The 26,383-nt window shown below is 44.4% G+C and overlaps 2 protein-coding genes and 1 long non-coding RNA gene across 3 annotated transcripts; 1 reads left to right on the forward strand and 2 right to left on the reverse strand.

Annotated features, from left to right (window-relative positions):
- Positions 1–454: 454 nt before the first annotated feature.
- On the reverse strand, positions 455–13,230 carry wdr35 (WD repeat domain 35). Its single transcript, XM_086181867.1, has 28 exons — positions 12,815–13,230; positions 12,612–12,729; positions 11,303–11,374; positions 11,068–11,160; positions 10,803–10,931; positions 10,545–10,678; positions 10,272–10,437; positions 10,032–10,177; positions 9,610–9,735; positions 9,184–9,369; positions 9,031–9,066; positions 8,886–8,946; positions 8,232–8,376; positions 7,761–7,830; positions 7,029–7,082; positions 6,830–6,939; positions 6,526–6,739; positions 6,349–6,429; positions 5,989–6,125; positions 5,221–5,424; positions 4,643–4,789; positions 4,386–4,518; positions 3,848–3,958; positions 3,268–3,432; positions 3,016–3,156; positions 2,438–2,594; positions 1,638–1,878; positions 455–1,290 (listed from the first exon to the last, which is right to left on the reverse strand). Exons 1-28 carry the CDS (start codon positions 12,836–12,838, stop codon positions 1,140–1,142), a joined length of 3,552 nt encoding a protein of 1,183 aa, XP_086037993.1. The 5' UTR covers positions 12,839–13,230; the 3' UTR covers positions 455–1,139.
- Positions 12,726–21,034, forward strand: LOC147246881 (uncharacterized). The gene is made up of 3 exons (XR_015109669.1): positions 12,726–12,826; positions 19,641–19,754; positions 19,876–21,034. It is a non-coding gene; the product is annotated as an uncharacterized LOC147246881 (long non-coding RNA).
- Positions 14,447–26,255, reverse strand: matn3b (matrilin 3b). Its single transcript, XM_086181870.1, is given in 17 exon segments — positions 14,447–14,619; positions 14,814–14,915; positions 16,531–16,650; positions 16,738–16,863; positions 17,089–17,208; positions 18,225–18,344; positions 18,455–18,574; positions 19,588–19,707; positions 19,916–20,044; positions 20,127–20,246; positions 20,586–20,591; positions 20,801–20,920; positions 21,292–21,411; positions 21,720–21,839; positions 23,528–24,103; positions 24,913–25,059; positions 25,712–26,255. Coding segments are annotated over 17 exon segments (2,505 nt in total). The 5' UTR covers positions 26,007–26,255; the 3' UTR covers positions 14,447–14,575.
- Positions 26,256–26,383: the final 128 nt, after the last annotated feature.

A 26,383-nucleotide genomic window follows, 5' to 3' on the forward strand; every position in this document is an offset into this window, starting at 1 on the left:
GAATCCTCAACTTCACTAAAACCTTTATTTCACTACCATGGAGATGAAGAGAAACGGGAACTGGAACTTGAATGCAGCATCACAGTGCTGTCACAGTGGCCTTGACCTTTGACCCTTCGAAATCTTCTCAGTTCACACCTGAGGTAAATTTGGGGTGATTCCTCCATGGCATTCCAGAGATAAAGTGTTACTGAGAGTAAGACGGAGGTGTAGAAGCATCCGGCTTTGACTGGCGTGGAGGCACAGTTAAAAAAAAGACAACAATTTGGTGAAAGACTCGATCGACCAATGAAAAGGAGCCATGGATGACGCTCATTGGCCTTATTAGCATCATTAGCATCATTAGCACTATTACAAAGTGCCAGTACTGAACGCGAATGTCCAACTACATTAGATAAGAGCTGAGCACATGAGAGCATCAACAAAATGAAAAACAGACTTTGAAATTGGGACCTTGAGTTTATTGACCGTGAAGTCCATGTAAAAAAAACCAGTTACATTCATTCAGACATTTTAAAAGAATTTAAAGGAGGAAGCCAACTTTTTAAGACAAGCAAGAGGACAGACGCTCCTCTGTTCATCGTGAAGAAACCCAGACCCACGCTAGTTAGCTTAGCACAACGGGAAGTGTTAGCCTATCTCCTCCAAATAAGCAAATACATTTCCCAGTCAGCTGGTATGATGCTTTAAACTAAAAGAATATTAGAGATATAAAATCCAAACAACGTTCATAAACGTCACTGGTCATAATGCATTCGGACAGGAGACGTTCTCAGCTCATTTCGTTAGCATCGTCGTAGCCGCAACTCAGCAACACAACTGCTGCCACACCAGACAGAAGAAAATGGACCAGCTTTTCTGAGAATCTCATCCTCTGGTTTGTCACATGAAAATCCACTTCATCACATTATGACAAACTTTTCCCGTTACAACATGATACAGTGTTAAGAAATGACAGGTTCTTATATCATAATAACAAGAAAACAACTCGTTAGAACAGCTAACTTTTCACATTATGACACAGCACTGATCCATGTTTCAATGACGCTGCCACGATTCACTTCAAAAATATTTGCCAAAGTCAAACATTTTAAGTGCACGATAACGCTGTGAAATGTAGTTTTGTGTGTGCTGGAGCTTCAGACGATGGGACTGTGGCAGAGCGGGCAGCAGTTGTACACGCCGATCTCCTGCTCCTGAGCGCAGTGCTTACACACACTGCACATCCAGAACTGGTACTCCTGGATGGGCAGGCCCGTTACGATGCACGTGGGCAACTTCCCTTCCGCCCTGCAAGAGGGAAACATTCATCAGTTCTGGTCATGACAAAGAACATTTTACTTTTTGTTTTTTTTTAAGTTGTTGAGGGGTCCATAGGGGAAGAATTTCAGCAGGTGGCGTCAAAGTCAACTTATTCATAAAGTGGCGGAACATTAAATGACCCGAATGATTCTGTGTGAGCGTGTCTGTAAGGAGGCACCACACAGAACCAAACCAGCAGCCCCCCATTACTTGGCAACACAGTTGCCCACTGCAGCACCTGATCTCACCTGTCTAACTGACTCATAAGAAAATACAGTCAAGTTCTATCCAATCTTGTGGCGTTGCTCAAACAGTCCTACATCTAGTCCTCTCACCCCTCTGAGGCTCGGTCCAGCTCCATCACCCGGCTGTCTTTCGGCGGGTGCTTGGTGAAGATCTCCAAGGCCAGGTCCTCATACTGCTGCCTCTGTTGAGGCTCCAGACTCTCCAGAGACTCCAGCTTGATGAAGGCCTGTGAGCACGTGCCAAAGGCCCTGCTGGCGGCAGAGCAGAAGGCCAGCAGAGAGTAGATCTCCACGGCTGGGATGATGTCCTCGTACTCACGGAGGTGAAGGGCTTCAAAAAAGGCGTGAGGACAGTGAATAGTTAATTTTACTGGAGTCCAGGATAGATGGCTAACTTGACTTTGACCTTCGTAGTCCGTAGTAAATGATCCCCTTGTGTCCTTGTGTTGAGATGTGCTTGATGGCAGTTGATGGAAGTGGAGGCTGCATGTCCTGCCACTAGAGGGCACTGCAACCTCACTGATTACTCCTGCTTTGTATTTTTAGGCCCCTGCATTCCTGCGCTTCTTCTTTTTTGTAAGTATTTTGTACTCTTAACTTGTTATCATGATCAATAGCAGTAATAAAATCATTACCAGTGTTACGGGTATTTTGTTCATAGCCTTGATAGTGATTTTATATTTTAGAACACACTTCCAAAGGATGTCAGAAATAAATTACTGACAGCTCACAACTCCGTGATACTTGGTCTCCAGTAGGTGCTAATAGCATATTAGTGTTCATACATGCTACAAATAAGCAAACTGACGTAATACCAGAGAACAGGCTCAGTAAAGTGCAAGTGCTTGTAGCGCCTGTGCTGTTGACGTGTGAAGTGTGTGATTGAGTACCTGTGCGTATGGCGTTCTCCATGTAGCCTCCATACAGCTGCCTCTGCGCAAGCAGGAAGAAGTGATACGCCTCTGCTCCACGCCAGGCGTTGTCGACGATACGGTTGTCTGTCGCGGTGGCATCTTCCTCAAGCAGCCCAGCAAGTGCAAAAGTTGCCTGAATGCAGCACAAGAACAAGAACTCACATGAATAAGAAAACATGGTGTATAAACACGAGAAATAATAGCTTCAGTTTGGCTGTAGTACAGAGTCCCCTGGTTGCCACAGAGAGAATAGATATTTTGAGGCCAGGAGATAAATCATGTTCCCTCAATTTAGTAATTTTATTTTGTAATTATTTTTTTTTTTAAATCTTGTCACCTCAGACTAAGGGGTAAGTTGTATCTCACGGCCATGAATTCGTTAACTTGAAGGAACAAGTTTTATCTTGTGGTGACAAATTAATCAAAGTTAGTTATTTTGAGGTTATGAGATTTAACTTGTTTATAGAAGCATATAATAGTTCATTGGATGGAACATATCATATCACATGACCTCTCGATGGCCACTAAATATAAGAAGAGCAGTGCTGATCTACCCCTGACTTCTTCCCTTTGGCTTTACTCTGCTGGGACGTCTTCATCTGCTCGTGGTAATCTTCAACCAGACGAGCTGCCAGCACATAGAGCTTCTTCACCCGCAGAGGACGGGTCCTCTTCTTCGCTTCCTTGTCCGCTATCTGCACATTGACAACACATGCTGACACACACCGGTCATGCAAGCAATGCCGCTGACGTACCGTTGGAGCTCTAATCTCCTATGAAGGTTCCTGGCGCTCACGTGAACCTACCTTGAACATGAGCTTGGCTGCATCAAGAAAATGGTGAGCTTTCTGATAGAGCTCCACCGCCTCTAACGTTTTATTCTTCTCAAGAAGGTGTGAAGCATATTTGGAGAGAAGAGATTTAATCTCCTTCATGTTGTGGGTCCTGGCGAGTTCCACCGCTTTGTTCCACTGAGGAAACAAAAAAATAATAAATCAGTCGAGGCACAACAGTTGGACGACACGAGCGGTGACTGAATCATTGCCATTAATTTCAGTGTCAAAATTTGAAATTAACATGAACAGAAAAACAGTGGCTAAGGGGGGGGGCTAACTGCTAATGACCTCTCCTCTCAGAGGATCCAGTCCATCTGTATACCACTGAATTAAACCTGACAAATGAGCTTTTTTTTCCAGGAACCAAATGTTAAAACTGACACTCAAAGAGTGAAGTATGAAAACAGTGTTCACACTCGGGAGCTAAATATCACTCATAGGGTGGGAGGACAGCAGGTGCCACAGTGTCCGCTGTGGTCCAAAGATGTCAATCTGTGGAGGGAATACCGTGCGTGTTTCAAATGTCACAATCTGTCTCGCTGTCTCTCACCTGGTTCAGATGGACACACGTGTCCACGGCAGCCTTGGGCTGGTTGCACTTCAGGTAGGCGTTGACGGCCTGTTCGCACATGCCGACAGTAGCAAACATCTGGCCGATCTCCTAGAGAGTAAGCGTGGAAGTAGACAGTAGATGAGATACTGTAGAGTTTGGTTAAAAGCAATACTTCAACCTAACATTATTTCCACCCATTCAAGAATTCACAAATTGGTGTTTTGAGCTCACAAAGATGTTTGTTCCCTCCTGCATTAATTCACTGACTCTAGGATACAAAAACAGCCAACCACGTATAGTTAGCTTGAAGCTAATAGACACTGACGGCTAACAGCAACAAGCAACAGCACAACTGCTCCAAAAACTGTTTAAAAAAAAAAGTTCCGTTTAAGCATCTCGCTCATTCATGAAAAGGACAAACTGGAAGTTTTTGTGGATCATTGACGCATTTCTGTTCAAGTAAATATTTAGAGTCAAGGATGTCTGAAACTACAGCTGAAAATATAATATCTGAGTTGCTTGACAATTTGCTCACTGGCAAAAGTTTATGGTTCTCTGGTAGCGTGCTGGTTAGCGTCTCCAGGTCATCATAGTCCTCCAACATGTAGTAGCACTCTGCCAGCCTCTCCTGATTCCTGCCCTGAAGGTAATACTGCACTGCATTAGCCCTTGACGGGGGGAAGAACAGACATTTAGTTACAACACTTTTTATTCTTGTATCTCTGCCATCGCCTGTCTTTAGTACGTATGTGCGTAATAAATAATTAACAGAAAAAAGGGTTGACAAAATACCACTTCTGTCTGTCAGCAAAGTAGTCTCCGATCGCGTTGTACGCCTGCTCCAGCAGAGCATCGTCACAGTCCCCAGAACCAGTTTTGAGCAGCTGCAGCACCCTGAACCAGTCTCCCAGCTTGATCCTGAGGCTGATGGCAAGGTCCCTGCAGGGACACAAAAAACCCATCCACAGGCTTCCTTTAGCATCAGGGCAAAGTAACTGCTGGCAAATCTCATATACGAACACTGGAATTACAAACAAAACACATGAAAGCAAAGAAGATCTGGATCTGTTACTTTTAAGAGTGACACTTCATCCACAAAGTGTGTTAAATAAACAGTAACACTTGCAATGCTGACAGCAAACCATGCACAGTAGAGTTAGCAAACACACATTTTTGTTGAGTTCTGCTGTTGTTAGCCAAATTAAGTGCAAATATTTAATACATGGCTTCTTTCTGCATTTTGGCATCACAAAGACAAACTGCAGGAGGGAAAAGATGCATTTGTGGGCTCCGATTACAAGAGTCAAAAATCACTTTTGGGGGGAATTACCACTTTAAGGGTGGTTTCAAATAAATATGGACGATCATACCTGCGATCCATGTCCAGGTACATCCGCTCAGCCTCCTCAAACCTGCTGAAGTAAGCCGCCACCTCCGCCTGTTTCATGGGCTCGCTCTGCATTTTACCCAGGCGCCTGACAAACTCAATACCCTGGTAGTCCTTGCAGCGGACAAAGGCCTGCTCAGCTGTCTTCAGATCTAGTTTCTGGAGGGCCGCCTCAGCGAGGAGACGCCTGACGAGGGTCATGGAGAGAGGAGGAGGTTAGCCGTTATCAGTAGAAGCTTACGTGGAAGCCTGTACCCACTATTTCATATTCTAAGTGCAAAGATTATTGAGCTAACAGCAGGCTGTGTGGCTAACATACCTATGTGACATTCCACTACCATAAGATGAGTGAAAAGATTATTTTTGTATGTATTCTTATTTGTTCTCCTCACAGCAATGAAGGCAGAAGTCCTTCACAAAGCATGTACAGCTCTGAGCAGCTCACTCAGCCCATGATGGAGGGGAGCAGGGGGGGAAGGTCTTATCAGCATAGGAGGATCATGTTGCCAGATTTTACAGGATGCTGCCAGAGCAGACATTCCAGCCAGGTCGAACATTTGCTATAGCCATGAAACCTCGCCACAAATCTCTACTGCCTCCATCATCATCCTGAATTAATGAACTGATAAATGACGACACTCACAAATGGGCCCTTAGAACCAACATCAACAAATGTAATAATCTAACACTCAGAATCAACGTCAACATACTTAGCGTGAACCAAATGCCCGCGGGAATGTTTTCTCTTTACCAAAGTCTTGGGTGAGGATTGTCCTCGATGAACTGGGAAGCATCTTCAATTCCAACTTTCTCAATAAGTGCACGACTGTCTCTGAGCGAGCGGATTTCAAAGTTGATGAGGTTGTCTTTGTTAGGCCTCTCTGGGTCCTGCAAGGCATCATTCCATTACTCAGAGTTCCCTGCAAACCATGAATCCAAACAGCAAATTCCAGCTCCTTCGGAGTGGAGTTCTAACGATGAGAAGCATTTAACGCAGATTCTTCACATCAATCTGCTTTTTTCTCCTGGAGGATATCAATGATACAGAAATGAAGCTTTCACCATGACGCAAGCATGTTTACGTGGGTTTGACTGTGGTCATTCAAACTACCTTCATGATTTCATCGAGCAGGACAGATTTGATTTCCAGGTCTTCAAAGTTGCAGATGTATCCAGACGTTTGAATGGGTTCCTGTTTTTAGTAAATTGTGGCATCAGTAATCACACACTGACTAAATGTCCTTAAATCTGAGGCTATAAATCAGGCATGGCACATCTGAGCACTCACCTCTGGGTCGAGGTTCCTGAAGACGTACATCCTCGTCTTCTCCATCATTGCAAACAGATCAGGGTTGTCATTGGCCCACTTCATGTCCCAAACGTCCTTACGTTCAAACTTGGATGGATCTCCTGCAGACGCCTGACTGCTGTCGTCTGAGGAGCTACGAGCTTCCAGGTCCAACAAAGTCAGAACGCCTGTGATGTCAATTATGGCCACGCGACTGAAGAGAAGACGGACCGTGATGAGGCACTGATGACACCTCAGTAATCACATGTGATTTATAAGTTACTCATCACCACTCTGAGCTTGCCTGGAGTTGCAGTTCAAAGAGAGATAGTGGGCTCTGTTGTTTAATGTGTATTTCTGGATGAGAACAACATTCGGGAGGCTGTATTTGTTGACAGTTCCAGACTCACGGCCCTGAGGGTGCACGTACAAACACACGCTTTCATTTCCATATCAGGATGAAAATCAATTTTAAAATACGGAACAAAAACTGATGTACGCACCACAATCAGTGTCTTATCTGTGGCCGTAATACAACAGATGGGATCTCGAGTTGCCTTAAAAAGAAAACAAAAAAACAACACAAACGCACATATTGAGAAAAACAATTCACCTGGTGGTTACAGCAAGTAAACCGGTTGTAACAAAGATCATTTGATGTTCGTCAAACTGGCACCGTGTTGTCATCGTGTGATGTACAGCATCATACGATACAGTAACTGTGTGTGCTGTGGTCACACACGGGGAACGCTGGACTGGAACATCTGGAGGGTCTTGGATGGTGGCCTACTTAGAGGGAGTAAGAGTGTTCTCTAGCACCACCTAGCGGATGCAGGAGGTGATATTTACACCAGAGTGCAGCATCACTCTCCTCTTTCGTGGAGAGTCCAAATATTATCAGGTTCCACCTTCCGAGAGCTCTGCAGAACCAAACACTACAACGCGCAGGAGTGCGGGGGCTCGTCAATGCTCACAGCTTGAGTCAGGAACAAACAGGTCGTTTTAGCAGATGCATGAGCTCACTGAGTGCTTTCTCATTCTTAATTGTATTTCATTCATATGCATTTTAACAGTATGGCTTGAGACAGTTCCTGTGATTTACATTGTGTGAGAATACTTCATTAAATTAGAGCTAACAAACAGTATTTCTGTCTGTTACTTGTTCTGCTGCACTCTGTACTTTGGCATGGATGCTGCACAGCCTGATTCAGACCAAACGTAAAACTCTCACTTACTGTGAAGGCTTTAGCAAAATCTAGAACACTGTCGTTGACTCCAGATGGACTGCTGTCAATGTGATAGACCCTAGAAAGGCAGGAAGTGAGAATACATGAGACAGAATTGCAAAGACAGCCAGACAGCCAGCCAGACAGACAGTTGCCCTCCCCAGGGAGATGAGTTCTGGTCCAGTTGCTAGGATAACCCTGGCAGAGCATGAGGTCATGTTGTGCCTGTCTGGAGCCTCGTTGGCATTTGATTCAGATGAATGAATCCCATTCAGGTTCCATCCACTGACTCACAGATTCCAGCCTTGTGGTTATCTTGCCTCCCTGTAACTTTCCATGATCTGACTGATGTATACCGTAGGCTGTGGCGTGGGCATTATTCTCAACCACCAACTGGATTTGTCGAACACTTAATGACATCCCGTTAAGACCCAGTTCCATCATGCTCCGAGTGTTAAGCAAGTTTCTGCAAAACCTCACCTTTCCCTTCCCTCCTTCTTTGTTTTGGTTACTTGGTTGATTTCCAAGGCTGTTAATTTCTTCGCCACCCTGTACTGCCACAAGTAGAACGCTTCTTTAGACGCAGCGATCACATGTGTCTTGGTCATGGTGACGAACAGTGGATCTGAACAAAGAGAAAAGTGACAGAGGGTAAGTCATTCTTCATTATTTCCATCCAAGTCGACGTCATGTCGTTTTGACTAATCTGAGAAAAGGCGACACCTCCAGGACTCCTGGCTCTCCTGTTATTTACCGAGCTGGGAGATGTGGAACCCATTTCAAATCTGCAGTCTTTGAACTATCTTGGCTCGACCTCCTCAGCAAACATCACGCAGAAACGGAATGCTGAATATTTGTGAGACATAAAGACGGCCAGTTCTCACTGTCTATTTGCTATAGGATGCTGTGGGTGGCGGGAGACAGAGCGCCAGCCACCACTTCTCTATGCACCGGGTGAGATCTCTTACATTGGCTTGAAGAAATACATCAATATTATAGTCAATTTCATCTTTTCACTACTTTCAAGTATCTATGCAAAGTTGCAGGACACACAGTGTGTAAAGAGGGCGATGTTGTCAATGGCTAAATAAAATCTCAGACGCGCCAGTTTTAGCCCGATCTGTTTAAACTCACCAATGTCGATGTATTTTGAGTCCAGCGGAGTCCCAATAGAGTTGCACAGAATCAGGACATACTAAAAACGGAAAGTGAAGTTGGATTATTTTAACAGTCCATTCCTGATTTTTCATTATCAGAGTTGGGGTGAAACATGTGTTACCCTTGCATGACTGGAAGACTCCACATCAGCATCCTCCTGTGTGGAAATGAATGACAGAAACAGCACCAATGAGAAATCTTGTCATCAGGACGAGCACATTTAATTTCCTTAAACTTGATTCTGTTAGATTATATAGTCTGGAGGTGCCTGTACCTGTCGCTGGGTGTCATCTGCCTTGCTAGCCAGGATGCAGAAGTCCCCTGAGGTGGTGATGGACATCAGGCTCTTGACATACTTTACAAACTTTTCATTGTTTTTAGTGTCCCAGAATACCACGCAGTACTCCCGCCGCTCTGGCTTTGTGTAGGCATAAACCACCGTGCTGCAGCAGTAGCCCCACTGTCAACAAACACCAGAGAGCAGGTGAGAGTCACCACAGTAGTCCAGGTACAGTTTGGATCTCTAAAGTCACTGGCTGCCCAGACCAGACAGGGGTGGGTCGTGGGTTATGGTTTGTTGTTTTTTAAATATGCAATAAAAAGAAAGAATGAAAGAAAAGTCTCGACAGATAAAACTGAAATATTAAGGTTTCTTCAAAAATGTGAGCCTTTATTTGACCCTGCAGGTTTGGGCATTTACCTTGTAATCTGGTCTGATGTTGGCAAAGTAGATGTAGGAGTCCACGGCCAGGCCAATACGTAGACCTCCTCCCTCCCAGGCCACCCCCGTCATCTGCTTCCCAGGAACCTTCAGGGTTCTCAGATGCTGACACAGTAGAACACAACAAAATGAGGGCAGAAAGTTCTATTACAACAACCACAGAAGGCAAACAAGGCTGTTCTGATGTTCCTCTGCTCCATTCAGAGCCGGGGACAGCCCGGTATGACCCAATGCAAATAACCTAAATCAATCATGTTTGAATGTTGAAATGTGCAGTTGGAAAATAGACAGAAACAAATAATCTAATTAGGAAAACTTCACTTTCATCTAAAACGACTGAAGAGGCACCATACGTCATACACGTCTAAACTGACGATGAGGAACCAAATCTCCACCCTCACCTCTCCAAATGGCGTGTAGAACTGCACCACATTGATTTCTTTATCCGTGTTGGAGGCCCTGAGGGATCCAGCCACCGCCAGCACACTGCCACAGTGGTTCCACTGAATACTGACCACATTCATCAGAGTGTCCAGACACACAGGGTCTGCAGGAGAGAGAACCAGCACGGCTCCGCGCCTTTCGTAAACATTACATTGAAGTGTCACCTGGAAAACAGACTTTGTGTTTTGGCAGCTTACTTTCATCATTCTCATAGCGCATAATCTGGCATCTTCCATTATCGAAACAGATAGCCAGACACGGGCAGTCTGGTTCGACGTAGCCCCCGCTACCTGCATACCAGTGGATGCCTGCTATACTGACAGCCCCAGTCGCGTTAGCGAGGCAGCTGATGGTCATCTTCATCTGTAACACGGTGCACACCACAGAAAAGCCAAGATAAGCAGTGAAGGGTGAAGGTATACAGTATATAACTCAGTGTAATGTTTCAGCAAATCAGCGTATGTGCTCACTATGAAATTCCCTTGATTATCATAGATTTGTACTTCTCCAATGGCCATGCCAAAGAGGAGGATCTTGCTGTCTGGGGACCACGCCACATGAGCAAGCTGATTTCCCTTCAGCTCCTTTCCCCAAATCCGGTTACCTGCACACGAAAAGGGCCTTTATCCCTCAGGACACATCCATGTCCACACACCCAGTGGCACATCTGTAAAATGTTGTCATCCATGTCAATTACATTCCAGCAATCACGCCGTGAACCTGTTTACCATCTACAGATCCCACAATGACTGCGCCGTCTTCATACACAATGCAGATCTTTTGACCGTCGGCGTTCCAACTCATACTCCTCACCACCGACTTGTTCCTGTTGTTGATCATCTCCTCGTACCATGCTCCTTAGCAAAGGAACAGAGACAACCTCAACAGCCAAATTCATTCTGTCCTCTTCGTTAGACCACGATAACCAAATGTTTTAGGTGGTACAGGACTTTAAAAAGTTTGGAAATCATTGTGTTGGACTTCTGAAATCACCTTTGTAGAGCGTCCATACGATAATGAGTCCATTCTGGTCGCTGGTTGTCAGCTTTTTGTATTGTTCATTCCACGTCACCACTTGTACTGCACCTGCAGGAGAGGCAATGATCAGGTGTCGGATCGTGCTTTTCTGATGCAGCTCACATCACACTGCCTGACTGCCTGTTCTCTTGTAGACAAGACTTGTTGCCAACATCCTCCATTGATTTGGAGATGTTGGTCTGTGCCTCACCACTGTGCCCCTCCAGCGTCTGGTTCATTGACAGATTGCTGGGTGCGGCAAGTCCTTTAAGCTTGGCATCATCTGTTGACAAATCAGGGTAAAATACATCAGATTAAGAGAATTCTCACTGAGGGTAAGCTTGTAGTTACCATTTATAAGTGCAGACAGGAACTTAATGTTTTAACTGAATATTGGCAATGCATATAAATAAAGATTTTCTGTGAATGTGCAAAAATGCTAACTTCAGCTCTAGCCCCTTGGACCAGTGTTACACAGAGCTGCTAACACATCAGTCCAAGATGTCCCCTAGCTGTTCAGCTCGGTTGTGAGTTTGCGGGCCATTGCGTGTGATTGACATCCTTTTGGTTAAGAGAAGACACCACACACTCAAGCTCCCAGTGCAGCGTCCAATCAAGTCATTCAGTGACCCTGGTGTCCAAGGAATTGGTGGTGCTTCTTATTTCATGCATCTGTAGATGTCCCTGCTCAGTCATTACAGCTTCTCTCATTTTACTGTCAGAGATTTGCGGTGTGGAGAGGACAAGTTGGTACCAGTTCTACTTACAGTGACTGGAGACTGACGTACAAGAACAGAGCCAAAAGGCTTTTGAAAGTCTCAAAAGATTTCCTGCACACTGTGAGGTCTATTGTTGCAAAAAGCCTCAAATCTGACCCACGTGGGTCTTATATAATGGCTCAGACTGTGCCAAATAAACTTAAATAAGCAGCATATCAAGGTTTTTGCAGTCCCTTATTGATTATTGTATCCTGACCAAGAGCAACGAGTAGAAGTAAATAAAAAAACACTGCTAAAGTTCAAATAACTGCCATATTACCACATTGGAAAGTTTTCCTTATGGCCACAGTTGTTCCAGTTCTGATACCAGCGTTGTAAATGCCTCCGATAACGGTATTACAAACAGAAACGCCTTCAGTACTGGCTAAAATGGTCATGAGGAGTATGCATCATTCCAATGTCACATGATCTACTAGATGTGAATGTTTTCAATGTTAGCATCCGCACACTCTTGGCCAATATTTCTTGGGAAAAAAAATGTGTTAAGCATATCACTTCAAGGTGCTTCTATATGTTTTAGAACGAAAACATTTTTCATTCAAATTCATAGAGGTCGCATGTGTTTTCAGTATTTACAGAAAGCGAGTCATAATGGCTATTTGAACAAATATTGGCCAAACGGTTGTAATTTTTGGAGAAAAAGTACCAGGATCGTTTGTTTTCTTGCAAACAGTCCTAGCAACATGACACAAAGCCAACCAACACCAAATTAAACTTGGTCTCCATGCACTCGAGATTTACCTGTCTGCGTTTCAAGTTTGAGCACTTTCAAGAGACCATCATCTCCCCCACAAGCAATGAAGCCTTGATCTTTGTTCCAGGAGACACATTTCAGATGAATATTGTTGGGGATAGCAATCTATAAAAACACGAAACAAGCAACCAGAGTAAGTGTTGCGTTAGCTTGAGGACCACGGACACGCAACAGCTCGTCTCCCACTCACCTTCTTGCTCAGGTAGATAAACATTGTGCCGTGTGTGCAGACCTCTCTTCGTCCAAATGGGTTTGTTTTAATTACACAAATCAGTTGGAGCTAAGCCACTAACCTTGCGTCAAGTTGCAGTCTACAATTAACTTTAGAAATCACATCATGCGGCCTCTGTCTCGGAATATAGCTTACACCGTTAGCTTAGCTAGTTTAGCTGGTGATTAGCCTGACGCGACACCGCTAGCTACCTAGCCGTCGCTCTCACGAGCGACACATGGTAGAAATTAAAAGTCTAACTTCGATAGTGTTGAGTCGCGGTAGAATGTGTATTCGTAAATTATTTAAGACCTATGTTTTCGTAGCTTGTGTGGTCACCAAGCTAGTAGCCCAGAGGCTGGAGCATAAACAGCTTCGCGGTCTCCCGTGGCAACCGCATTTGAAAGTCTTTGTGGTAGTTGTAGTTTTTGTTGTTGTTTTATCCGTTTACTTGCCTCTCTCACACAAATGATGAAGATTTTATGACTCCAATTTACATATATTTTTATACACACACACACACACACACCTGGGGGATTATTTTAAACTATTTTGTCGTTCAGAAATCTCCCATTTCAACTAAGTAGGTTTTTTTTTTCTTAAAAGGAAAAAAATAGTAAATTGTTTTCTGCTCATTTAAAATGACATTGTGAGACAAGATACAAGAGACGGACATGAATTCATAGTTTCAGAATATTTATTCGGCAGACACCAACTATACATCCAAATGAAAATGTGCATTCAGACAAATTGATTTTTATTACAAAAACACCAAAATACGTCATAAACATTGCAGTCATTTAACAGATGACCCCTATCAATCTTCTCATGTAACAAAGTTTTAAAAAATACAGTACGTGTTCTTCATTCAGTGAAATGCTTTTACAGTTGGCACCAAAAACAGAATTGATCACAACTAGCACCCTCTGTCCTCTTTGGTGCACATCCAGTTAACATTTTTGAAATAATATATTTATCTATCCATAAATAAATCATGCCAAAGTTCTCTGAACATTCTCCTTAACGATGAGCACAAGAAACTTCTGTTTGATTGTGAGAAGTACTGAGGCGGTCCAACCGCTCCCTCAGCAATTTACTTGTTTTTTAGGAAACGTTATTACCATAAAGTCAGGAATCAAAGAAAAGGATTGAAGTCATTTATTGTGATGTAACTGAGCACCGATCAAACTGGATCAGGCTTTATTTTGGTCTTTTCACCAAACAGAACTTCTGGAATCGGAAGGAGGGGTAACAACAGTCACCTTGTTGCATAAGAGATTATTTGATTTATATTCCTGGACAGAGACTTTTGTTTCAGAAAATGAGAGAGAACAGCTCACTGAAAAGAGCCTAATAGTGATGTAGGATTACAAAGAGTACAAGTTAGTCTAACTTACTCATTATTTTTACAAAGTTTAAGTCTTACACAAATGTTATGCGGAATATTGCTCCACTTACAATCTCAGGCAGGTACGTGTAAACATTTAAAGCAGTTACACCCGACTTTCTGATGCGACAGCGTTGCAAAAAATGCACATATTATATATATATATATATATATATATATATATATATATATATATATATATATATATATATATATAACAGACTAGATGTATAGTGTATCAGAAATCAAAAACAGATCTTAGACATTTTAAGGGTTACAAATAAGTTCCACTACATTTTTTTCCTCAAAAATATTTACACAATTCCAGTCGGTCTCCTTCCTCCTCACTGCTCCTAATACTGCTCAATCAGGTTCACCTTGTGTGAAAGCTCATCTAGTGGACAGAGAGTCAAGGAAGGGTAAGTAAACAGGTCCACACATTAAAGATCAATCATAAGAACTTGAAAGAAAGAAAGACAATCATCACTTTAGTCTTACAAACAAAAATCCTGCCTGTACCAGTTGTAACTTTAACAGAGATGCAAAATGTAAAATGCACAAACGGAGCTGATTAGTGGAATCAAAGGATATGTCTTCTGCTCAGGTCTTGGATGGTTGACTGCACTTTTTTCTGGAACAAAATCTGAGCCTCACACATGCAGGCGTCTTGAGTTATTTCACCTCTCATTTCCTCTGAAAGAGTGAGAACACCACCAAGGCGGTCAAAGACATGTAGCGTCATTCAAACACTCAGCTCCGATGCTTCTTACACTCTAATGTCTGTCTGGGCTTTTGAACCAAACATTTCAGCGCTCACGTTTTTGGATCATCGATCGGCGCGGATTAAACCAAATCAGGAGGATTGGGTTTGTGTGAGTGAGATTAGGAAATATGTTTGACATCATTTGGTTAAATCTAATCTAACCAGGTGGAAAGAGTTTTAGCAACTGCACTTTTGAATCCATTTTAACTGTAATCTCAGGAATATATACTCACATGCAGGTACACAAGTATAGAGTCGCCTCCAACTAAAGAAAAACAAAACAAAACAATTCGGGTCGCAGGGGGGTGGAGCCTATCCCAGCGGGGTTCCCCCTGGACAGGTCACCAGTCCATGGCAGGGCCAACACATAGAGACAGACAACCATTGGCTCTCCCAGCCACGCCTACGGTCAATTTAGAGTCTGAATTAACCTGGTCCCCTCTTGATGTCTTTGGACTGTGGGAGGAAGCTGGAGTACCAGAGAGAACCCAGCAGGAACAGGGAGAACATGGAGACTCACCCAGAAAGACCCCGTGCTCCAGCCAGGGCTCAAACCCAGAACCTTCTCCAAACCAATTCCAGTCTTGTCATTTACATTGACTGCAGACTTTAGCAGTCTCAGTCCTTACATTTGCCCTGTCATTCATAGAACGGTTCCTAAGTGTTCCGTGAAAGACTGGACTTGTATAAGTCGCTGGACTCTTGGTTGCGGTCTATTTCCTGGTAACTGAAGAATGCAAAAAAGAGACAAAACTACTTAAACAAAACAACTATGAACGGAAGGTTTCTAACCCCAAACCTGCAGACATGAGGGCACAGAGCACCAGGAGTTGGTTCACTCTGATCAGGACCAGTCACAGCTGTTGCATTTTTCCTTTCTTATCTGAATTCAGGAACTTTCCCTAAGAACTAAGAACCTTATGAGGAATTTAGTTCCAGAAAAGGGTGATTGATCCACCCTCCTTTAAATCCCTGCTGGTGGGGTAGTACTTTCCCTGCAGGGCCCAACTTCTCTGATGGGTCCGGTTCTTGCAGCATTATATTTCACCTGCAAGGTGCAGCTGGAAGCTCGCCATTTGTTTTTTTCAGTCATCAGACTGTTTTTCATTCAGCTGTGCTTCAAGATGGTGTCACTGATACTTATGGCCTTCAAAGAAAGTTGTTCCTCCCCCAGGGGGGCCACCACGTCTACGTCGGGGCATGGCAGCCCTACTTGTGCACCGGGGAATTTGCGGGTCCTCAAGGAAAAAGGATCCCAACTGATTTCCATCTGCATCGTGTCTGTAGGCCACCACATCTTTTTAAAAACGACACGTGTGGCGTTTAGAGGGTTGTGGTGTCTTTGTGTATACGCCTGGCCCTGTTTACAGTCGGACCTGCCTCAGTACAAAGGTTTGGCTCATCCTGAGTTGCACATCCACGTCTGCCACCTTTGTGGCCGGAGAGCCTGTCTGAAACATTTGCCTGGAACTTGTATGATAAAAACATGGGATTCAACACAAGGACACCATCTCATTCTGCTGAAAGAATCCATTGCTTTCTTACGTGAGCATGTCCTCTGGTCTGCATTCAAAATATATCCCACTCCACACTTGCAGATGTACGAGTTACCAGTGTTGATACAAATATGCTGGCATTCGTGTCCAAGAGAGCACGGGTCCGGGTCTGGAGGGAGACAGCCCAGGAGTCACAGAAGCCTCCGTCAAGCCGTGACAATGTGGGTCTTTACAGCAAAAGGAAGCACTTTCTTACGTGAGCACGTTCTTTGATCCACATTTAGTACGTATCCCGTTCGACACCTGCAGATGTACGAGTTCCCGCTGTTGACACAGATGTGCTGGCACTCGTGTCCCTGGGCACACGCATCCATTTGTATACCTGAAAAGGAAACGCACAGTTGAATTCCAGTGAAGATGAAAAGTCAGTTTTGCTTTTTTCAGAGGTCACAGCTCTCTTTACAGGAGATTTGACACCACAGCCATCAGACTGATGCATTTTAACATTCTCAGCTTCTACGTGACAACCTGCCTCCCTTCTGAACCTCTGATGATGCTAAATAGAAGCATAAATACCGATAAGAATACTTTAAAAAAATGTTCTTACGTGAGCATGTTTTCCGGTCAGGATTCAAAACATATCCTGCTCCACATTTGCAGATATACGAGTCTCCCTCATTGATGCAAATCTGCTGGCAATCATGTCCCTGGCCGCATGGATCTGGACCTGAAAAGAAACACACACACGTCTTAACTGACTCATCCATCAGTACAGCAGCACCTGACGAGTAGTAAAAACCCCGGGAAGTACACGGTTCCACTCCTGACTCTGGGGTTGATTAGAATTACTGAGTACACTGCAAAAACCCAGGTCTTGCCAAGAACAATCGTCTAATTTCTAGGCAAAGAAAAACTCATTAGCGCTAATATCATCAGCCTATAACGAGAGGAATGTCTGTGTGTCAGTCTGTATGTGTGTGGTGATCAAAGCAGTCAGGAGATTAAAGAGATTAGATTAGTCAGAGATCAAACAGAGAGTAAAAGTCAAAATCACTCCACAAGAAACATGTTTCTTTTGAGATATTCCAATTCCATTTTTCCTTCCCAATTCTGTTGCCTGAACTTGCATATCAGCCGATAACGAGCACTGGTCCAATACCAGTACGATAGCTATACCAGTATACGTTCATATACTGTATATAACTCTTGTATATGCTTCTAACCCTACATGGACGTGATATGATGTCATCACTTTTGTTTGCATGTAAAACATATCCGAGAGCGCTGCACTACCCGTGGAAGTGTTACCAACATCAGAACGACTTTCCAAGACTATATTACTCCAAATCAAGAGAAAAGGAAATTTCAACTGAGTGGTTTTTCCTTGTTTGACGTAAAATAATCTGCAAAAGCAGTAAGCAAAATGTTCTTGATACATTTCGTGAAATGAATTACATTTTCTTACAAATAAGTCCCTTCATCTTAATGAGATGTTCAGCGATTCTGTGTTGTCTGAATAGATTGTTCTATTTATGAGATATTAGATAAAATGTACTTGGCAAGATTTGGGGTTTTCCAATTTGTTGCTCATCAAGAGATGTGTCCTATACGTGACTTTCTCCAAAGAGCTGTTGTGGTAAGTTTGGCTTACCGGTAATTTTAAATATGGCATAATTCAGACAAGGAAAAAAAAATGACAGTATTTGGAAATTTGATGAACTGTAGCAGATATGATGGCCTTACGTGAGCATGTTTTCTGGTCTGGGTTCAAGACGTATCCCAGCCGACACCTGCAGATGTAGGAGTCCTCCGTGTTGACACAGATGTGCTGGCAGTCGTGTCCCTGGGAGCATGAGTCCAAACCTGAGAAGAGACACATCTGACTGCCTCCGTTTACACCAAACCCATAGTCAACAATCATGGTCAGTACAGCCAAGCACTTCATGCCATCTAATAAGAAGCTCCATTCTTACGTGAGCATGTTTTTTTATCTGGATTCAAAGTGTATCCAGCTCGACATCTGCAGATGAATGTGTCACCAGTGTTTACACAAATGTGCTGGCAATCGTTTCCGTAGGCACAAGGGTCAGAACCTGAAAAGAGACATGATCAGATGAAACTGGTCCCTCAAAAATCAGGTTAGGAGGCCTGGACTTGTCTGGCCAGACTGGAGTCACAAGCTCTCCTCATCTTTGACTGGACCACCCTTATGTAACCAAGAGTATCAGCCCCTCCTTGGTGGCTAGCACCTTGCTGGCTATAGCCACTTGTGGGCTAGCGACTTGCGGCGCTACATTTGAAGACTCATGTCACCTAGCTCTCTTATCTTGACTGTATCCCTACTATTCTTGTTAAGAAGACAGGCAAACTGCAGAAGGCCATGCTAAACTGTAACAAACAGCCTACATGAGCACCACGGTAGGAGTGAGAAATTGCAGAGACCAGCAAACCTCAGGGGAGCTGGCTATTGAAGCTATGCTAGGCTATCATCCACCACTGTTAGGGTTCAGCCACAGTGGTATCATCTCATCGAGTTGATGCGTTCTGGTCCACAATCATGTCTCTCTTTTTGTAAATGGAATCACACGTAGTGCCTTTTTTTGCCACCATGGCTAGCAGTACCTTGACCCTCCGCCACGACAACCTGAACTAACCTGAAGCGTCAGATGGTATACGATAATGTTTTGTTACTGTCCCAACAAGCCAAAGCAAGAATTCATGGCACTAATCTGACAAATGTGATACCGTCAGTCGCTGCTGTGCATGGAGCAGGCATCCCCCTGGACAACTGCAGACACGGGCCGACCGTGGCTCAGGGAATGGGTATCTGAACCTGAAACGATGCTTTTAACCGACTAAATCCCATTGTTTTCACCAAGAAGCAGCCAATTCTGGGACTTTTACTGCACCACCTGTCCGCTTCCTGTCTGTCTACGTCTAAGTTTTCGTCGTCTCAGTTACTCTGAACATGTCCTTGATCAAGACATTTCCACAGCTGACGCCATCATTTCAAAATCATTGTTGAGTTCTTTTGAACAGACTAGAATATATATGCTATGAATACAGCGTATTCCAGTAATTAGACAAGTCCAACCAGGGGTCTTACGTGAGCACGTTTTCCGATCTGCATTTAACTTATATCCCAACTGACACTTGCAGATATATGAGTCACCACTGTTTTCACAAATGTGGTGGCAATCGTGTCCATGGGCACATGGATCCGAACCTGAAAAGAGACAGGGCCACAGGTGACGGATGGTGACACCGTATCAGGTAAGGAGAGATTTTCCTGCTTTTCCACCCTCCATCAATCTGTTTCCAGGTATCTTTGGGTACTTATATGGGTTCATACAAGCCCTCGGGTATTTATGAGCTTTATGCTTTTTGTCCGCAGATAAAAGCACCAGCTGTGGAGGATAATGTAGTAAAAAGACGGTGCTTAGGCGAGCATGTTTTCCTGTCAGCGTTCAACACATATCCTTCACGACATTTGCAGATGAAAGATTCACCAGTTTTGACACAAGTATGCTGGCAGTCGTGTCCCGGGGGGCACGAATCTGAACCTGGAAACAGACACTCCCACATGTGACACGCCGACAGGCCCTCCAAGACAAGAGATGGAGATGAAATCCAAAGGGTTCTTACGTGAGCAGGTTTTCTGGTCTGCATTCAACTCATATCCCTCCTGACATTTGCAGACGTAAGAATCACCATTTTTGACACAAATTTGTTGGCAGTCATGTTCCTCGTCACATGAATCCGATTCTGAAAAGAAACGCTTCCAAAGCTATCATCCGTTCCGTGGGCTATGAATCTGATGTGGTGGCTTATGGCTGCTTGCCATGTCCGTGGACACGTTTCTGAATCTGAAAAGACTTTAAAGATATTAGCTTTTCCTCACCATCCAGTTGTTGTACATTTTTTTGATCAAAAGCACAACCATGATCAACAAGAGTTGAGCTGAGCTCAATGATGAATGTGCTTAGTCTGCAAGGGTAGACTCACCAGCACTTAGTCAAACAACGTACCCAAGTAACCGTCCCAAAAGCCAAAGTTGCCAAAAATGTCCTTACGTGAGCAGGTTTTCTGGTCTGCGTTCAACACATATCCCTCACGACATTTGCAGAGGTACGAATCGCCACTTTTGACACAAATATGTTGGCAGTTGTGTTCGGAGGGGCATGAACTTGAACCTGGGAACAGACACTGTCACATGTAACACGCCCAGTCCAACAGGACCCATTTTAAGGGGAAACTAAAGACACTGCACCGAGAAATGGAGATTTAAAAAAAACAAAACAAGTCTGAAGGGTTCTTACGTGAGCAGGTTTTCTGGTCTGCATTCAACTCATATCCCTCCTGACATTTGCAGAGGTAAGAATCACCATTTTTGACACATATTTGTTGGCAGTCATGTTCCTGGTCACATGAATCCGACTCTGAAAAGAAACACTACACCCTCATTTATCAACCCATGATGTGGCTCATGATTGACAGTTGTGTCCATGGGTACATGTTTCCAACTCTGAAAAGACTCAGCAGATGTTAGCTTGTCCTCTGTCTGTTGAAAGACCTGAGCAGAATGAAGGAAGACCGTCGAGGGTTGGGGTTCCCCTCTACTGATCTGGCCCAGATCTTGGGAATGTTCGTCTTAAGTAGAACCACGATCTTGAATGGTTGTTACAGCACAGTCCCGTAAGGTCTGATTTTTCAGTTTGGACTCTTGGGGTTTTTTGTTTTATTCATTGTTTCGCCCCTGTGTGTCATTTGCATTTCTGTAGAAAGTATGAAAACAAAGTCATGTACTTACGTGAGCATGTTTTCTGGTCTGTGTTCAACACGTATCCAATCCGACACTTGCAGACGTACGAGTCGCCGCTGTTGGCACAAATATGCTGGCAGTCGTGTCCTTGGGCACAAGCGTCTAAACCTGAAAAGAGACATTCTCACATCTGACTGATGGGTCTTCGTTCCAGTCGAGTCCAGTGTCTCAAATCGAATGAGGGCAACGTAAAAGATCAGTAACAAGCTGTGGTATGCAGTTTGTTGACAGCGCAAGTGTGTCCAACTCCCCCGAGATGAGAAAAACAAATGTGTATGAAGAGTTTCACATAAAATATTTTTTTTAGTTTAGTTTTTTTTTTTTTTTTAAATGTTAACAATACTATTTTTCAACCAAGTCAAAGATTTATGACTCTGATTCAGCGGTCAAAAAAAATTCAAAGATAAGGTTCTTACGTGAGCATGTTCTCCTGTCCGGGTTCAAGACGTACCCGGCCCGACACATGCAGCTGTAGGAGATGCCGTGATCAACGCAGATGTGCTGGCAATTATGTCCCTGAGCACATGCGTCCAAACCTGGAGAGAAAAGCTCTACTGTCTGATCGGCTTGAGTTGAGTAAAATCAACAAGGGGCGTTAGTAGGTAGTGAGTATGAATTAGCTGATCGGGTCAAAGTTAAAATCTACACCGCAGCACACGGATTAGTTTGCTCAATCCATGTGGTTCAACTGTAGTGACACGATAGCTGTTTAAAAACTTGTGTTATTAATTTGACCCTGGTTTTTGACTTTTTTCATCTGTTTGTTTTTTCCTGAGAGAAATTACACACCCAACAAGCCACGCTAACACACCCTGCTCACTCACGCCTGCAGTCTTTCACAATGTATCAGTGGGCAAAGAGAAGCTGGTCCCAGGAAGGCAGACAAACTCCACGGAATCAAGGTGTCGTTGAAAAAGATCACGCTGATTCTTGTCATGAAATCAAAAGTCATTGCACCTGTCATTCTTCTCATCAGTTTCTGAATTTGGAATTCATGCCGGGGGAGTGATGCTGCATGGCAGCAGTTACCTCGATAGCTCAGGTGTTACCGGAATTTGGAAAAGAGACTATAAATATTGAGGTTTTTAAATCAATATATTCCCTGAAAGTACAGGGCTTGTGAAAGCTGACACTGGGAAAAGCTGTGCATCGTATTATACTGCATCTTAAGAGCCACATAGCTGCAGCTGCATGCCTGACAGTGGATGAACTCCCTTCCTGCAGCTGTGGTTGTAGTCCCGGTCATTTCCAGGACTCCGGCTGCAGCTCTAGCGGTTCCTATAGCAACTGATTTGGATACAGTTACAGCTTTGGTTTAGCTGTGGCTAATCTTTACAGCTCCTAAAGTATTTACATGATCTAAGAAGGCATTGTACAGTTAGCCGCTCAGGATTTGGAGCCTATGCTTCTTCCTGATATAACAGATGTGGTACTGACAAAATAGAGCAGCATTTTATCCCTCAAAACAAACCCTTCATGGCAGTAAATGTCCAGAATGAATATTATTTAAGACGCCAGTATTACACGCTACCACCAGAACTCAAAAGTCCCCTGTGGATCAGATAATGCATCGCGTATCGTCAGGATTATAAAAACCTGTTGCAAGTTTATCGGGAGCTTTATGGAAAAAGAAGCCTTGCAGGGTAAGCCATTAATTTTCAGTAGGAAAATTGCAAAACCCCATGTTTGTGGCACTGCACAGCTTAGCTTACCTTCAGCTACATGAGCAGGAAACAGGGCAAAAGCTGCAGCACTCATGCTCCTCGTGAAAGGCATGGGCAGCATCCTAATCGGCTTAAACCATTATAAAGTATTGAATGTTTTAGGATTTGCTCTGAATTGGAAGTCTGGTCTTTAAGTTGGTTAGTAGCCATTGATGCTTCTTGTATTGGAGGGACACGCCAGCTTTTTCAAGAAACACTGATATTGTCCTTCATTTGTTGAACTACACCTTGAATACTGCAACATTTTTTTTCACGGTGAACGTGAAGCACAACTGTTGTTCTCTTCAAGCAGGTAAAGAACCTTTTGCAAAGTGTGTTTGATGGCTTTTGAGACGTGTTTCTCTGCTGCCCCACTGCTAGCACTCACTGCAGCTACGCTAGCTAGCAGTCAGACATCCGGTGGAGGTCTGGAGTTCCATGATGCACATGGCAGTGAATCAGTGAGCTACTTTGACGGTATGACTTTGACACTGCATGGGTTTCCTCATTTTCATTCTTACCACACAAGGTTTCCCTAAATTTGGAAATGAGCTTCTCTATGACCCCGTATGTCTCCACGTAGAAGACATGCTCGTCCAGAGGCTGGCTGGCCATGAGGCGGAGTGACATCATATCGGCTCTGTCGACTCCCACCGCGTAGATCTCAATCCCAGCAGCCCGAGCGGCGGCCGATACATCCTCCACCCTGTCCTGGGGTCGCCCGTCTGTCACTATGATGGCGACCTTGGCGATGTTGGTGGAGCCGAGTCGAGCTCCTGCCTCTGGGATGAAAACTTTCTCCATGGCAGTCTTGATGGCTACACCTGTCATGGTACCTGAAGCCAGAGGCTCGACGCGGGCCAGCGCCTGCTTCAGGGCAAACTTGTCAAAATAGGTGTTGAGTAGAAACTCGATCTTCACCGTGCTGGCGTAGTTGACCAGACCTACGCGGGTGGCGTCCGAGCCGATCTCCAGGCTGTCTACCATGTCTTGAAGGAACTCTTTGGCCTTTTCGAACTCAGCCGGGCGCACGCTGCGGGAGCTGTCTATGATGAAGACCAGGTCTATGGGCCTGTTTCTGCAGTTGGACCCTGTTTCTGTTTAAAAAAAAAAGGACACATTTAAACATTTTGGCAAGCGTTGATTTACTTATTTTATTCAAACATGGGCTCACTTAAAGCGCAGGTCGGCTAATGAAGTGATAGCTCTGATCTGTATTCTAATCCCCGGCTTGTTCTGGGCAGTGAAACCATCGTGACGTGCGGCTGCTGCTCCAGATTGATGGTGATGTGATCAGTCGGCAGCAGCAGAACCAAACATCTAATCAGCCGGTGTTGAAACAGGTTTGTGTCGCTCCCCGTCTCAGTCTTCTTTTCAAAATCAGCTGTTTCACTTCAAGTCCAGTTACAATCGTGCAGTACTCTTACTACTACAGTACTCTGTACTGTACAGTACTTTTCTTATTAACATGAAAATGAACCCAGCAGCTCATATCTGGCCACTGCTATCAGCAGAAAGTGCTGCAACTTCACAAAACTGCGTGATTGGCTGAACACATTCCTGCAGTCGAAAAGCACTTCTCAACATCCTGAGCCAGTACAAACTGGCTGAAGGTCCGACCACGTATCCACACTTTTTCAGTCTCCACTTTCCAACAAGAAGTATTTGCACATTCATTGAGGGCATGCAGTGTCTTGTGATGAGGGAAAAGGAAGAGATGTCATTTTATGAAAGTACCAAACAGCTAACGCAATGGTTGTTGTTGTTTTTTGAGGAAACAGCACACAGACACATTATTCCACAAAGCAGAAACAAATGTGGAGGTGTGAATAAAAATGTGTCCACAGCTCCAGTGGTGGTCTTCTGTCAGTGTTTGATGGGTTAGTCTCTGGTTAGGGTTCAGTACCTGCGCCAGTTCTGATGGATGCAGATGAGCTGCTCGGATGTTGAGCAGGCGGCCAAGACCTGTAAGGTGCTGCTTTGGGTTGCAGCTTTGAGGGTGGCTGGTGTTGGGAGTGCTGATAGCGATAGAACCTGGGATTAGTGCTGCCAGCTTCCAGCAAAAGAGGGAGAGAAGGCAGAGGAGGCAGGAGAGCTTCGGTTTAACTCACGTAATGTGAGAAGCAAGAGAACAGACATGCAGTAGAAACGGAACATGCAATAAAACTGTAATATACATTAGTATTCTCCTACTAACATGCAGGTTGGTGTTATTGCACAACTGCATTTTACTCCAGTTTGTCCCTTGTGCCATTCAGCATCGCGCACAGCTGTTCAGACTGAACCCCTCCAGCTTCAGAGTAAATGTATTCACTGCAAAAACTATCTTTACTCTATATCTGGGTCTTCCTAATTCAGAGACAGTTGCCAAAAATACACATTCCACTGCAACACTTGGAGTTTTCAGTATCGTGTGTCGTATAGCTCTCATACAAAAATGTATTTTCAGGTATGTAACTTCTGGATACCTGACAGTAGCACAGAACAATAAAAGGGTGGTATTTCTGCTGGAAGTGAGTGATGACACTGGCGGGTCAGAACTGCATTCATCCATGAGCCAGGTGTTACAATTAAAAAGGTCACAGAAAGAGAAAAGTGGGTAGTTTTTTTTTTGTTTTGTTTTTTTTGTTTGCCACATTTCACAACTTTGCAAATGTGTTCAGTGAGTTTAAAAGCACGCAGACAAACGGCGGGGATGCACCGACCTCCGGCTCTGCGTCCGCCCTGCGTCAGGTACTCGTTGATGCCGGCGCGGACGGTGTAGCCACTCAGCTGGACCTCCTGGAAGTTTTCAGCCTTTGGAGCTTCGATTGACTTGTGTTCGATGGATTTGACCTCTTGAGCGCGAACACCGGGCCGTAGAGCGGCTGGCTGCGACCCTCGGGGGGCCGAGGTGCTGCCGGGGCGTCGGGAGGAGGAGGAGGAGGAGGATCCCGGGGTTCCCGACGCCAGGATGCCAAAGAAGCAGCAGGTCAGTCCCAACAACAGCAGTGACCTCATGTCTGCAGCGAGCTGGTGCCGGTTCTACCGTCCGGATCTGCGTGTCCTTCGGTTCCGCTGCCTCAACTCACTGTTGCCTTTTTATACGATCAGCCCACCGGCCACAGGGTGTGGGGAACCAGGGGCCCAATCAGTGCGGCAAGTGCGGCAGGAGGTGCGCCACGAAGACGAAGTCAGGCCGTTTCAGTGAGATTGCTTTATTGATACTGAAGGTTTGTTGCAATACCGTTTGGTTGCGTCTCTGCCTCCTGGTCACCAACATGCCTTCAAGCCGTTAATCTCGAGACCACGAGATAATATTTGCATGGTCTCAAATGGTTTTCACGTGTTTGATTCATCTCCTTATCCAGTTTCTTTGTCGTTCGTTTTCTCGAGGC

The sequence above is a fragment of the Aulostomus chinensis genome, chromosome 17, assembly GCF_037954235.1.
Source record: "Aulostomus chinensis isolate RoL2024-O1b breed Wild chromosome 17, RoL_Achi_v1.0, whole genome shotgun sequence".
Classification (NCBI taxonomy): domain Eukaryota; kingdom Metazoa; phylum Chordata; class Actinopteri; order Syngnathiformes; family Aulostomidae; genus Aulostomus; species Aulostomus chinensis.

Coding starts and splice junctions, on each gene's coding strand:
- wdr35 (XM_086181867.1), bottom strand. CDS start 12,838: ATGTTTATCTACCTGAGCAAGAAG. Junction 12,730..12,814: donor TTATCTACCTGAGCAAGAAG/GTGAGTGGGAGA, acceptor GTGTTTTTATAG/ATTGCTATCCCCAACAATAT. Junction 7,831..8,231: donor AAGAAGGAGGGAAGGGAAAG/GTGAGGTTTTGC, acceptor CTGCCTTTCTAG/GGTCTATCACATTGACAGCA.